Genomic DNA, 11,610 nt, shown 5'->3' on the forward strand with positions numbered 1-11,610 from the left:
TACCATCCACCACCACACAACTCCTACCACTCACCACTACACCTCAACCTCCTACCACCACTCCTACCACCATCACCCTCCTACCACCATCTCCTACCATCCGGCACTCCTACCACCATCCACCACCACAACCTCCACCAACTTTCGTGTCTATTATCACAACCTCCTACCACTACAGTCTCCTTCCCCACCCACCCAGCTCTCCTCCACCCCCACCCCAATTTTCCCCGCCTTCTTCCTCCCATAATCAGGTTCTCCCTCCCCTTCCACAACACCTTTCTCACCTCTCCCTCCCATTTTTCCTCCTTCACAACTAAGTTCTCCTTCCTCCCTCACCCTTTCCACAACCCACTTCTCTCTCTTCTCCTTGTCCCCCTTTCCCCTCATTACCCTCCTCCCCCCGTTCCTCTTCCCTCATCACCCTCCTTCCCCCCTTCTCTCTCTCATCCCCTCCATCACCCTCATTACCCTCCCTCTTCCCTCATCACCCCTCCCCCTTCCCTCTCCCCCTCCTCTCTCATCCCCTCCTCCCCCTTCCTCTCTCATCCCCCTCCATCACCCTCATTCCCTCCCTCTTCCCTCATCCCCCTCCTCCCCCTCTCTTATCCCCCCTCCCCCCTTCCTCTCTTATCCCCCTCCATCACCCTCATGCCCCTCCCTTCTCTCTCATCACCCTCCCTCCTGCCCCTCACACCGTAGGACCTCACCTCTCAATGGTACGTCGTGTAAGGTGAAGCAGGAGTCCGAGGTGTCCGGGTGGGGAGGTGGTGGGTGAGGCGACGACTCTTCAAGTGGTGGCGAGGTGCTGGAGTGGTCCATGCTTTGGTGGGGGGAGGTGTTGTTGTGGGGTGCACCTTCATCCCCCTCTACTGTCCACACACCCCCCGCCTCCTCCTCGTCCCCCTCTACAGCCTGTGGGAAGTTGTTCTTGTGTTATTTATTCAGTAAAATCGTCATTAATTCAACATGAACGTAAACTAAACACGTGTGTAAACAATGTATATAGGTAGGACAGGTATACAATTCACACATAGTCCAGTTACTGTATATAAACAATTTTACATAATGCAGGTATGGAATGTATGTAGATGGTGCAAGTATACAAACACTGTACGTTCAACAACAACAATAATCAGGTGAGTTGGCAGACATCGTACCACCCCGGAAATGTCCCATAAACATGACCTACAAGGAGCACAACACAAGGGCCGTTCTACACTCCACTGCTAGTTTGACCAGTAGTGACGAGACAACTGGACAAGCACTGGGCATACTATCCTTCCTAAATACTCGACAATATACAGAGATAAAATCCAGTTGAAGCCGTCTTTGACCTTTGAACCTTTAAAATGATCCCTTAACACGTGCTCAGCAGAGTTAATTTTAGACTAACAAACGTCTTTAGACAATTAGAAATATAAGTAATATGTAATCACTAAACACTGATCAAATTTTACCCTTTGTTATTCAGCTTTCCGTAGTTTTCAAATTTGAGTGCAATTTCAAATTAGGTGAGGAACTAAAAACGAAAACTAATTTTAGAGTGAGCCATCGGCCGGTTTTTATATCTAAAGCGAAAAAAAGGTTCTCTAATCTTTATAAACTCGCCAGTAACAGAAATAATCGTCAACTGAGGCATCCTTGGTGTCATTTTACTCTATAATAAACAAAAAAGTTGGTGGTAATCGTCAGCTGTGCCGGTGATGAACAATGTAAATCAAAGTCTAAAATGCTATGTATACCCCGGCACGACTGTGAGAAGGGTGTCTGTTGTTACCCTCGTGTCTGGAAGGCTCTCCCTGCGTACTGTATGAGGCGACGACCCATACACTGCTGGGCATATCGTCATGGCCTTCACCTGCGCTTATATCTTGATGACTACTATACACTCCTTTAAAAATTGTCTTATTTTTACTTTTTTGTTGTCAACTTTTGTGAAGAGGATAAAGTAAAGTAGCTCATTTGTTATCATTGTTAAGACTTTAGAGCAGCATATCTGTCTTCCTTACATAGTTTGCTAGTTTTAAAGTGCGTTAGTAGTGCTATCACTTAGTCACCACTGCATTTCGTGATAAAATAATTTATCTCGCGCCACGCCTCCCTCCCTCCCCTCCTTCCTTCCTTCCGGACTCGCACACGCCAAGCGCTAGTTCTGGAGCGACGCCCCGGACATCTTGCACAGTCAGCGTCAAAAGTTGGTGTATAGTAGTAACCTCTAATTTTATAAAACAGTACACCCGCAACAGACGACAGTCAGGGTAAGTCAGTTCGGAGACTCATTCCCGTGACAGTTTCACTGTTTCATACAAACTTTTGACTCTTGACTATTCAGCCAGCCAGTGCTTGTCAAGTCTGGTCTAGAATGAGCTCACACTCGATGCCGTCACAACACTCTGGCAGATTGTTCCAGGAGTTCAATAACTCTCTGGAAAAGATGCCCTCACAACTTTCCGAACTTGAGGCTTCTTCAACCTTGAGCTGTGACCTCTAGTGGGGTGGGCGTCGTCCAGGTATGAACACTCGACTGGGTAATGCCCTCTGAAATTTTTATAAACTTCAATTAAGTCACCCCTTGCCCGCCTATAGTATACGTTAGACAATTGCAGACGTTCTTATCCTTCAGGGTAACTGAGGTGCCGGAACACAGACACCAGTCTGGTGGCCCTCCTTTGGGAGTTGTCAATCAATTGACATTCTCTAGCATATCTTGGGGACCAGACGAGGTGACAGTACTCCAAACGGGGAAACACCTCACGCTTGAAGATCGTTACGAGGGACGGTCCCGTCTAGATATCTGAACGACCTTCTTATAAGACGTATTAGCTTAATTGCTTGATTTACCTTCTCGCAATGGCCCGAGAACTTCAATTCGTTGTCAACAAACACACCCAGGTCCTCTTCACATTCCGTCTCTGTTAGTGTTTCTTCGTCCCGTTCGTACATGTGATACGCCTCCTTACTGTTGATACGACCTAGGTATATCCTCATACATTTTGTGACATTTGAATCTTTACATCCATTTCTTCAATCACTGTTGAAGGTGACAGATTTTTTGAAGCTCTTCACAATCCGCTTAGTTCTTAATTTCTCTGAATAACTTGGCATCGTCCACAAACATTTGTATGGAGGAGTATATAGCTTCTGTGAGGGCAAACTTTTTCGGAGTGAGAGTTGTGAACTCTTGGAACAATCTACCAGAAAGGTTGTGACGGCACCGAGTGCGAGCTCTTTCAAGACAAGACTTGACCAACACTGGAGCGGGTTCAGGTACATTCAGGAGCCGGTGCGTGCCCAGTACTTGCCAACAGTGCGTAACAGAGACGTGACCGATCGCCCAAGCGGCTAACGAGCCGATCAGTGGTGAAGAGGATGAAAAAAATATTGAAACAAACAAACAAACAACAACGGGTCCAGTACACGCTATTGTGGTACCCCGCTTGTCACGGGTACGAATGACGATTCCGTGACATTAATCACCACACACAGCTTGCAGTCACGAGGACATTCTTTTTCTTTTCATTTATCCTCTTCACCACTGATCGGCTCGTTAGCCGCTTGGGCGATCGGTCACGTCTCCGCTGGAGCCAGTGCATGCCCAGTTCTTGTCAACAGTGCCTAAGAGACGTGACCGACCGTCCAAGCAGCTAACTAGCTGAGCAGTTCATGGCCAAGAGGATAAAAGAAAAAGAAAAGAGAACCCTGTCCCCTGGCTACGGGTCTGGTCTTTTGTGGTGTTCCTTGAGGGAGTCGTACCCCAAATACACTACACTATTCTTCACCATTTTTGTTGTCCTGTGAGGAAATGATGGAATACTGTACATACCGGTTTTGTGTATGTAACTTCCTTGAGTGACAAACATCAAACGACTTGATATCACTCTGGTAGTTGATAATATGCGGTAAAAGGGGAGACGGTGATGAGCTAACCTGGTTACAATAGGCGCCATTGTTGGTGAAGGTTGTGGTGGTGATGTTGTTACCCATGTTGGTGACGCCCTCTGTGGTCGATACTCCCGTGGTGGTGAAGGTAGTGAAGGAGGTGGTGAAGGTGGTTGTGAAGGGTGTGGTGGTGGAGGTGGGGAAGAGAGACAGACTCCACACTCCTCCCCGTCGTCGTTCTTCCAGTCTCTCCTGTGCACTCTGCCATCCACGCCGCACTGACCACCGCACAGGAACATACTGGTTAGGTCCGCTCCCTCACACCATATGGGTATAATGCATCATCATAAGAAATATAAAACATATTATCGGTAAGGATGTATACTTTTTGTGTGTACTATTAATGACAGGCAAAACGAACCAACCTAGCCTAGCTTAATCTACTTAACCTAACCCAACCTAACTTAAACCAACCTAACTTAAACCAACCCAACTTGAACCAACCAGATTTAAACCAACCCAACCTAACCTAACCTAACGTCATTAATTGTGCGTCATGAAAAACATCCTTGCCAAAATATTAACCCACTATAGATGAAAAACTGAAGCAGGGCAAGACTGTGTTTGTCCTATGGTATATAAGGGTACCTAACTTTACAATTGAGGAAGTGAAAGTAGTCGAGTGCAGTGCTGGTCATGCTGTCCCTGTTTGTGCACCGTGAGCTGTTTACAGTCTGTTGCGTCCACATACTCTGACGGGCCGTCACATCTATAAGACCCACTTTCAGTAACACAAATACTGTGCACTCCGCTGAATGTACAAAATGTTCGTTTCTATAGTTACATACACCCATGCTCCTTTACGTGTACACAGTTACGCGTAACAGTGTTTAGTACAAGTTAAACACTAATAATAAAGTAAATTGGGAGGGAAACGGAGTGGCGACGTAAGGATAAGAAAGCAGGGAAAGTGTTGCGGGGGGGGAGGGGGCACCTGAGAGAAGCTGCCGAGTTGTGCACTGACTAGTGGACTCCCCACACACGGGAGGAATGTCAATTAGGGGTGGACGTGGCATTTTAACAAAGAATGGGTAATAAAGCGGGCGAAGGATACTTAGGATACACAAGGACGACTATGTGGGTCACGGGGCTCAGGTGTCGTTGAAGACCAGAGGTGGTGGTGCAGGCGATTGTTTACAGACGACGAACTAGTCTTACTGGCGGAGGTTCTACATTAACTCTGACTGCCCGTGTGTAATGCGCACTGTACGTTATGCTCTAATGACGTTATGTTGTAAACACTCACAAGGTTAGGGAGGCAGCGGTGTTAGTAACTCACCGTAAACAAGGTATTGCAGGAAAGAGCTCTTAATGTCATCTTACCTTGATCACCTGCCTCATGCAACTCCAGCTGAGGCTGAGGCACCGCCAGGAACTGTTCCTTGGTCATGTGTGTCCTCACCTGACCCTTGGGAGGTCCTACGTCCTCCCCGAGGTCAAGATCGAGGTTGTCATAGCCCTCCGACGAGCTAAGGTTGACCCTGAGAGGCCAGGTTGGCCCTGGCCGGTGTGCAGTGGCGGTGCTAGCGAGGGTGACCCTGGGAGGAGGAGGGTGAGTGGCTGGTGGGGCTGAGTCAGTAGTGGTGCCTTCAGTAAAGTGAGATGCAAGGGTGTATACCTGAGAGTCTGGCGCTGTGCTGGTGAAGCGTGACGACGTGGTGGTGGTGGTGATCGGGCGAGCCGTGAAGGTGGTGGTGTTGGGTCTGTACCTGAGAATGCTAGTAGTGGTGGGCGTGTGTGTAGTGAACTTGTTAATAGCTGGGTTGTAGGTGGTGTATGTGGTGATGGTAGGGGTGGTGAGCGTGGTGAAGGCTGGAGGGCGAGTGGTGATTATAGTAGACCTTGGCACGCTGGTCACCACACCAGGCCGGGAAGTGCCGAAGCGGGGGGTGAAGGTGCTGCCCGTGCCATACCGAGGAAAAGAGGGGGTAGGGGTGAAGGAGTGTTTTGTGGTGGAAGAGGCACCCGTAGTGAGGGAGGAGACGCCTGTAGCAGTCGAAGAGGAGCTGGTGGTGGTAGAGGAGGGAGAAATGGTGGAAGAGGAGGGGCAGGTACAGGTAGGGACGATTGCAGCAGCCTCGGCGTTGTACAAGGGGGGTAGTGTGTAACCTGATGACATGCTTGCCAGCGTGTAGTCGAGGTGTTGGAGAGGAGTGGTGGTGAAGGTGGCCGAGTATGTTGGCGGGATGTTGGTGGTGGTGGAGGAGAGGTGTTGAGGGGCCGGGGTGGACACAAGACCCACGGTATAGTACGACCCCTCACCGCTCCTTCCGCTCATTGCCAGACCCCGCCCTACAGTAGGGAGAGTTGCACGCCTTCCTCACCACACGGGGCGCGCCACACCCCTGCCGCACCACACACCTTCCCCAGGACACGCCGCACCTTACTGCTGCAGCCGGCATCTAACTTCCATAACACCCTGCGAGGAAAACGGAAGTGGGGAATGAGACATGTTTCATCTGCTGTCGTACATACTGTACAGTAAATGACGAGATTTTTTTTCTACAAAATATTAGCATATTTCCCCTCACATTAAAAAGACGTAAAGGTATGCTAAACTACATGGTTATGGTAATTTCTTCACACTTCGGAGTACTATGTTGATCTATTTAAATCAGTGGTGCTCAACCTTTTCTTGCAGGAGGACCAAACTTAGTGTCTAGCAGCACTCGGGGCCACACAACTGTATGAATGGTGTTAAGTGAGCAACTATCGAATACTTTATAACACTATATAATTAGGCATTATAATCCAACAAAAACTGTATAATATTACGAGAAATCAGTGTTAAAAGTTGAACATAAATAAACGAAAATGGTATCTCGGATGCGATGTGGCACGCATTTTGTCGCCTTGATTTATGGAGGGCCGGATCCTGCCCGCGGGCCGCTGGTTGAGCATCCCTGGCTTAAAGGCTGAGTTTCCCAGATAAAAAAATTTTCCCCGAAAAATAGCAGTACTGTAGTGGGAACTGATGTGTCAAAAACTTAATTTAATTTCAACTAAGGGGTTATAACCGGGGATTAAAAGTTGACAGCGTTTTATTTATAATGTTTGACCCTTGTGTAACGAGGATGGCCGGCCCCAGGGCCAACTAGGCATGAATCTGTTTAAGGTGTAGAAGCTGTCGCTAACACCACCACCAAACCCTGAGTTAACGAGCTGCATGACCCAGTGTCAAGGAATAGTCCGAGAAGACCGGACACTCGCCAACTGCACTGGCTAACCATTAACCCGGAATACGGGTAAATCGATTAACATCCAGGTTCTCAATTACCGCTGGGTAGAGAGGCAAAGGGCGTAAAGAAACTTGCTTATAGTTTCATCTTCCCGTGGATCGAACCCGGGTCCGCTCGCTTGCGAGGGGAGCATGCTGACCATTACACCACAGGTTTATAAAAAGTTCTCACAACGCAAAGAGGAGATGCAAGTTTATGAAATCAAAACATGAGATAGTGGACATGGGACAACCTCTTCATTTGGTATATACTGTAATTTATGTAGAATAGCAAATACACCAGGATTTAGATTCATGGCGAGAGCAATATTACCTTAGACTGTAACACAACCCCATTAGACAGAGTGACGAATCTGGTAAAGGAGAGGTCAGCTGGCGCTACAAAATTTTCAGTGAGTCGTTCACCAGGCTGATGACGCCCGTGAGACTAATGTCTCACAACCTCAAAGTAGAGATAGGCAGGTGGAGTAGCACACCAGCAGAGTTGAGAGTATGTCAGTGCGACGACAGTCATGTATAAAGTGAATGAGAGGTGTTCATTGATTGTCCGCTCTCTGCACATTGTCGTGAAAGGTATCATATGCTGACTTTCTCCAGTATCAGTGAACTCTTAAACGAAAATATATGTGCCTGAATTATGTAATTATGTACAATCACCCATAAAAGTCCTGTCGCCTCTCCTGCTGTTCCACAAACACCAAGATTCATACTCGTGAACCCGAAGCAGTAAACACATGCATTATTCTATCCATAATTGTTTCGGATTCACGAGTCAATCTCGGGGTTTGTGGTTCAGGAGAGGCGACAAAACTTTTGTGAGTGACTGTACACGAGGTACTTGGAATCTATACAGTAGTTAAGTTTGAAATTGCCCCTTACATGTTATGTTTTGATTTAAAATATTTTGTTGGACAAATGTATTTTGAATTCTATTGTATATATTTACCATGTATTTATACTTTTGTCAATAAACTACTCAACTAAAAACTACTCTATAAAATTCCCACACTGAAATTTTTCCGTCAAGATATACAGTACAAAAGGGACTTACCATCAAGAAAACACACACGTTCCATCTATAACTAGTTTCTGAAGCATCAGTTAATTTATTTTACAGATAGATTCGTGATTAAAGTTCAGTGTCGCGCCGTCGACTGCAGGAGGTGTGGTGAAAGGAATTACGCTTGACGTGGCTATGACTGTGATCCCTGACTTATAAATCAACCAGCTGCCAGGAATCTTTGCCAAGGCCACCACCAAGGACGCCAGCTCAACAAGCAGACACCAGGACAATGAACTGTGCTGATTGGAATGTCTGATAAGTAGACAAAAGATATTTCTGACACCACTCTTTCCTGTTCACTTTCAAATGTCATTACTGCAACTACTACTACGACTACTACTACACCTATCGCAGTACTACTATCATTACTACACCTCTCCAAGTACTAATATTACTAAGTCTTATCTATCTTACAACATCATAGCCTAGTCCTAGTACTCTCGCATCTACGTAAGAATCAGAAGCGTCATGCACGAAAAAAAATGGGGGAGCAAGCCTTAAAACAATGAGCGTAAATCCTGAGGAAGCAGGTGTGTCTTATACCGTATAATCACCCACCCGACAATTAATGTAGCTCAGAAAAAAAAGTTATATTCTTTTCAAATCCAGTAAATGAATCTAGCTATTTTATCAGCACGTACAGTACAATCTAGTTCTGAAATTGCATTTGCTTAGTACTCTGTGTAAGTCTGCATTTACTGTCAGCGTCATTTTCTTGTCGTTTTTACTCATTTAAGTAATATCAATAGCAATGTTATGTTTGTTTGCTTTTGTTCACGATAGTAAAAGAGGTTGTGTTTGTCACGAGTTCATGTACTTTTGCCATTGTAAAATGTCCATGCCAGCGTCTTACCTGCACGACAAACGTAAGCACACTCACAAACAAACTAACGCAAAAATCTAACAATGAATTTTCTCATAAGGACTATGAAAATGCATTGTTAGTTTCTCTCATACTTGAATCTACTTTTACAGTATAGACTTTATACACATGAAGAAATTAGGTTTTAGTAACATAATTTTATACTTCTAAAAATACACTTTATGGATACATTACTTCGTGCGCCAAATATGAATTTTTTATACCAATGATGACAGATTTTTCCATAAACGTATCAAGTACCGGTATATTAACAAGATATAACTTACATTGTATAAATTCTTTAGTATAAAATATACGGTAATACATGATATTTATCGACTTGAACCAAGATTCCAGAATTCAACAAGCACTTTATGAAAATTCTCTGGTTAAATTCCTTCTGACTGACAAGCCAAAAACCATCGAGTCACTCAGTCTAGTTTGCGTCATAGGGTTGCAAAAAAAAATCAAAACAGAGTGAGCGTTCACATACCAAAAGTCGGTACACCATAACAGCACTTAGATATAGTTCTACGTCTCAATCTCAGTCGTGTGGGTATACCCTATGTTTAGAATGACCATAAATTTTCTAGTAACAGATGCCGATCCTAAACCTTCATTTTCTAGAGATTTTAGCCGTGTTTCAACTAACCCGTTAGTGTTACTTCCGTATGCAGTCTAGAAATACACTACAACACGTAATCCTACTTCTACTATTAACATTACTACTTTAACTGTTAACATTACTACTTAATAAACAAGAATTTATAGATGCCATTGCTCTAAGGTACGGTCGGCCAGTAGAAGGTTTGCCTTCCCAATGCGTGTGTGGCTCTTCCTATGATGGCGATCACGCCATGGTGTGCAAGAAGGGGGGGCTTCATATGCACGAGGCATGACGAGGTAATGGATCTCACAGCAAATATGTTGAAGGAAATCTGCCGGGATTTCATGGTAGAACCGACCCTCCTTCCATTGGATGGTGAGATCTTCCAACACAGGACTTCAAACACATCTAACGAAGCCCGTGTGGACGTTAGTGCTCGAGGATTCTGGACGCGGGGACAGCGAGCTTTCTTCGACATCAGGATTTTTTATCCCATGGCCGCATGTCACCGTAACCTAGCTCTCGATGCTGCACATAGGAGGAACGAGAACGACAAGAGAAGGGCATATGGGGAGAGAATTCAAAACGTTGATCAAGGCAGCTTCACTCCTCTAGTGTTCACAACCTCTGGTGGGATGGGACCAAGTGCAAGATGCTTCTACGCCAGACTCGCGGAGTTGATCTCCGAACAGAAGCAGCAGCCCAGAAGTTATGTTACAGCCTGGATGAGATGTCGACTGTCTTTCTCTCTCCTTCGGTCGGCTTTGCTCTGCCTCAGGGGAACGAGAGCTTCTGCCCCAACTCCGACAACTGCTGCAGATATTGACTATGAATGCCGCATAGATCTGCGGCTCAACTAATTTAACACAGATAGGATAGCTACTTATGTATTAGGATATTTAATATTAAGGTAATTAAATGGTGGCGAAGGTGTGGCTATTGGGGGAGGCTGGAGGCCACGTTTAAAAAAAAAAACATTACTACTTTAACTACTACTACTACACCCAGCCCGTAGTAAAAACCATTGCTGCTACTTTACCAACATTAAAACTTGCCTCAAAGCGTCATACTTACACTAACTTGCTCTTTTATCCTACTCTTTCCTTGCTACTTAAGCCAAGCAAAGTTCAGTTGTAGTACGACTGTTGTAGGTTGGTCCTCCCTCGGGAATGTTAAAGCCGAAAGTGTTGTTGCTGTGTTCCAACAACTCAGTTTCTTTTCAGCCCGTTCTTGTAAACGGATTCATACACTAGACAAAAACTATCAGGCAATAAGGAAAGTAATTATCAATGTTTTTCAGGGTTAAAACTTTTGAAAGTAAAGGGAGTTTATGTTTTAGCTGTTTATGATATATACTTTCATTGTTGCTTAAGACTACCGCAAGGTCTTTGGCGACTGGACACTCACCTCGCCCATGGATAGAATCGTTAAGTGTTTAGCCACAGCGTAGCCTCATATTTTTGGGGAATATCAGCACGTGAATTTCCTGAGCTGTCCATCTTATGCTCCCACTGCTTATAAGGACAGCATATTGATTTATTACCTGTCAGTCCATTAGTCCGCCCATGGGGTGGGTGGTGCATGGGAGGGGTTACGTAAATGTAAATCATGCTATGGGGTTCGCCACGATAATCTTACGGTAAACGCCCTCTGATATGTTAATAAAAGATAGCAAAGAGCATCCGACGTGGAACAATGAAGTTTGGTAGGGTTTTCTAATGCATGCCGGAAGTGCCTGTTTAGATTTCAACCTATTTAGTCCAGTGAGGCATATGTATTTCACGACCATCACTCCAATTTTTCGGTTCAAATATAACCGAAATTAAATTCCGTATTATTTTGCTTCAAATGAGCGGAGCTATGTGTAATGTACGAAATTAAGAGCTCAAGTGGCAGGCGTG

The 11,610-nt window shown here is 45.3% G+C and overlaps 1 protein-coding gene across 1 annotated transcript in view; it reads right to left on the minus strand.

Moving 5' to 3' along the window:
- Positions 1 to 11,021, minus strand: part of LOC121874218 (probable phospholipid-transporting ATPase IA) — a 124,792-nt gene extending 113,771 nt beyond the window's left edge. Inside the window, exons 1-4 of the mRNA XM_042378255.1 lie at positions 10,784 to 11,021; positions 5,263 to 6,358; positions 3,928 to 4,157; positions 708 to 912 (exon numbers count right to left, since the gene is read on the minus strand). Of these exons, the coding sequence (XP_042234189.1) occupies positions 708 to 912; positions 3,928 to 4,157; positions 5,263 to 6,217 (1,390 nt within the window). The 5' untranslated portion in view covers positions 6,218 to 6,358; positions 10,784 to 11,021. The remainder of the gene's footprint in view (positions 1 to 707; positions 913 to 3,927; positions 4,158 to 5,262; positions 6,359 to 10,783) is intronic.
- Positions 11,022 to 11,610: the final 589 nt, after the last annotated feature.

The sequence above is a fragment of the Homarus americanus genome, unplaced genomic scaffold (genome assembly GCF_018991925.1).
Source record: "Homarus americanus isolate GMGI-L3 unplaced genomic scaffold, GMGI_Hamer_2.0 scaffold49667, whole genome shotgun sequence".
Taxonomy (NCBI): Eukaryota; Metazoa; Arthropoda; class Malacostraca; order Decapoda; family Nephropidae; genus Homarus; species Homarus americanus.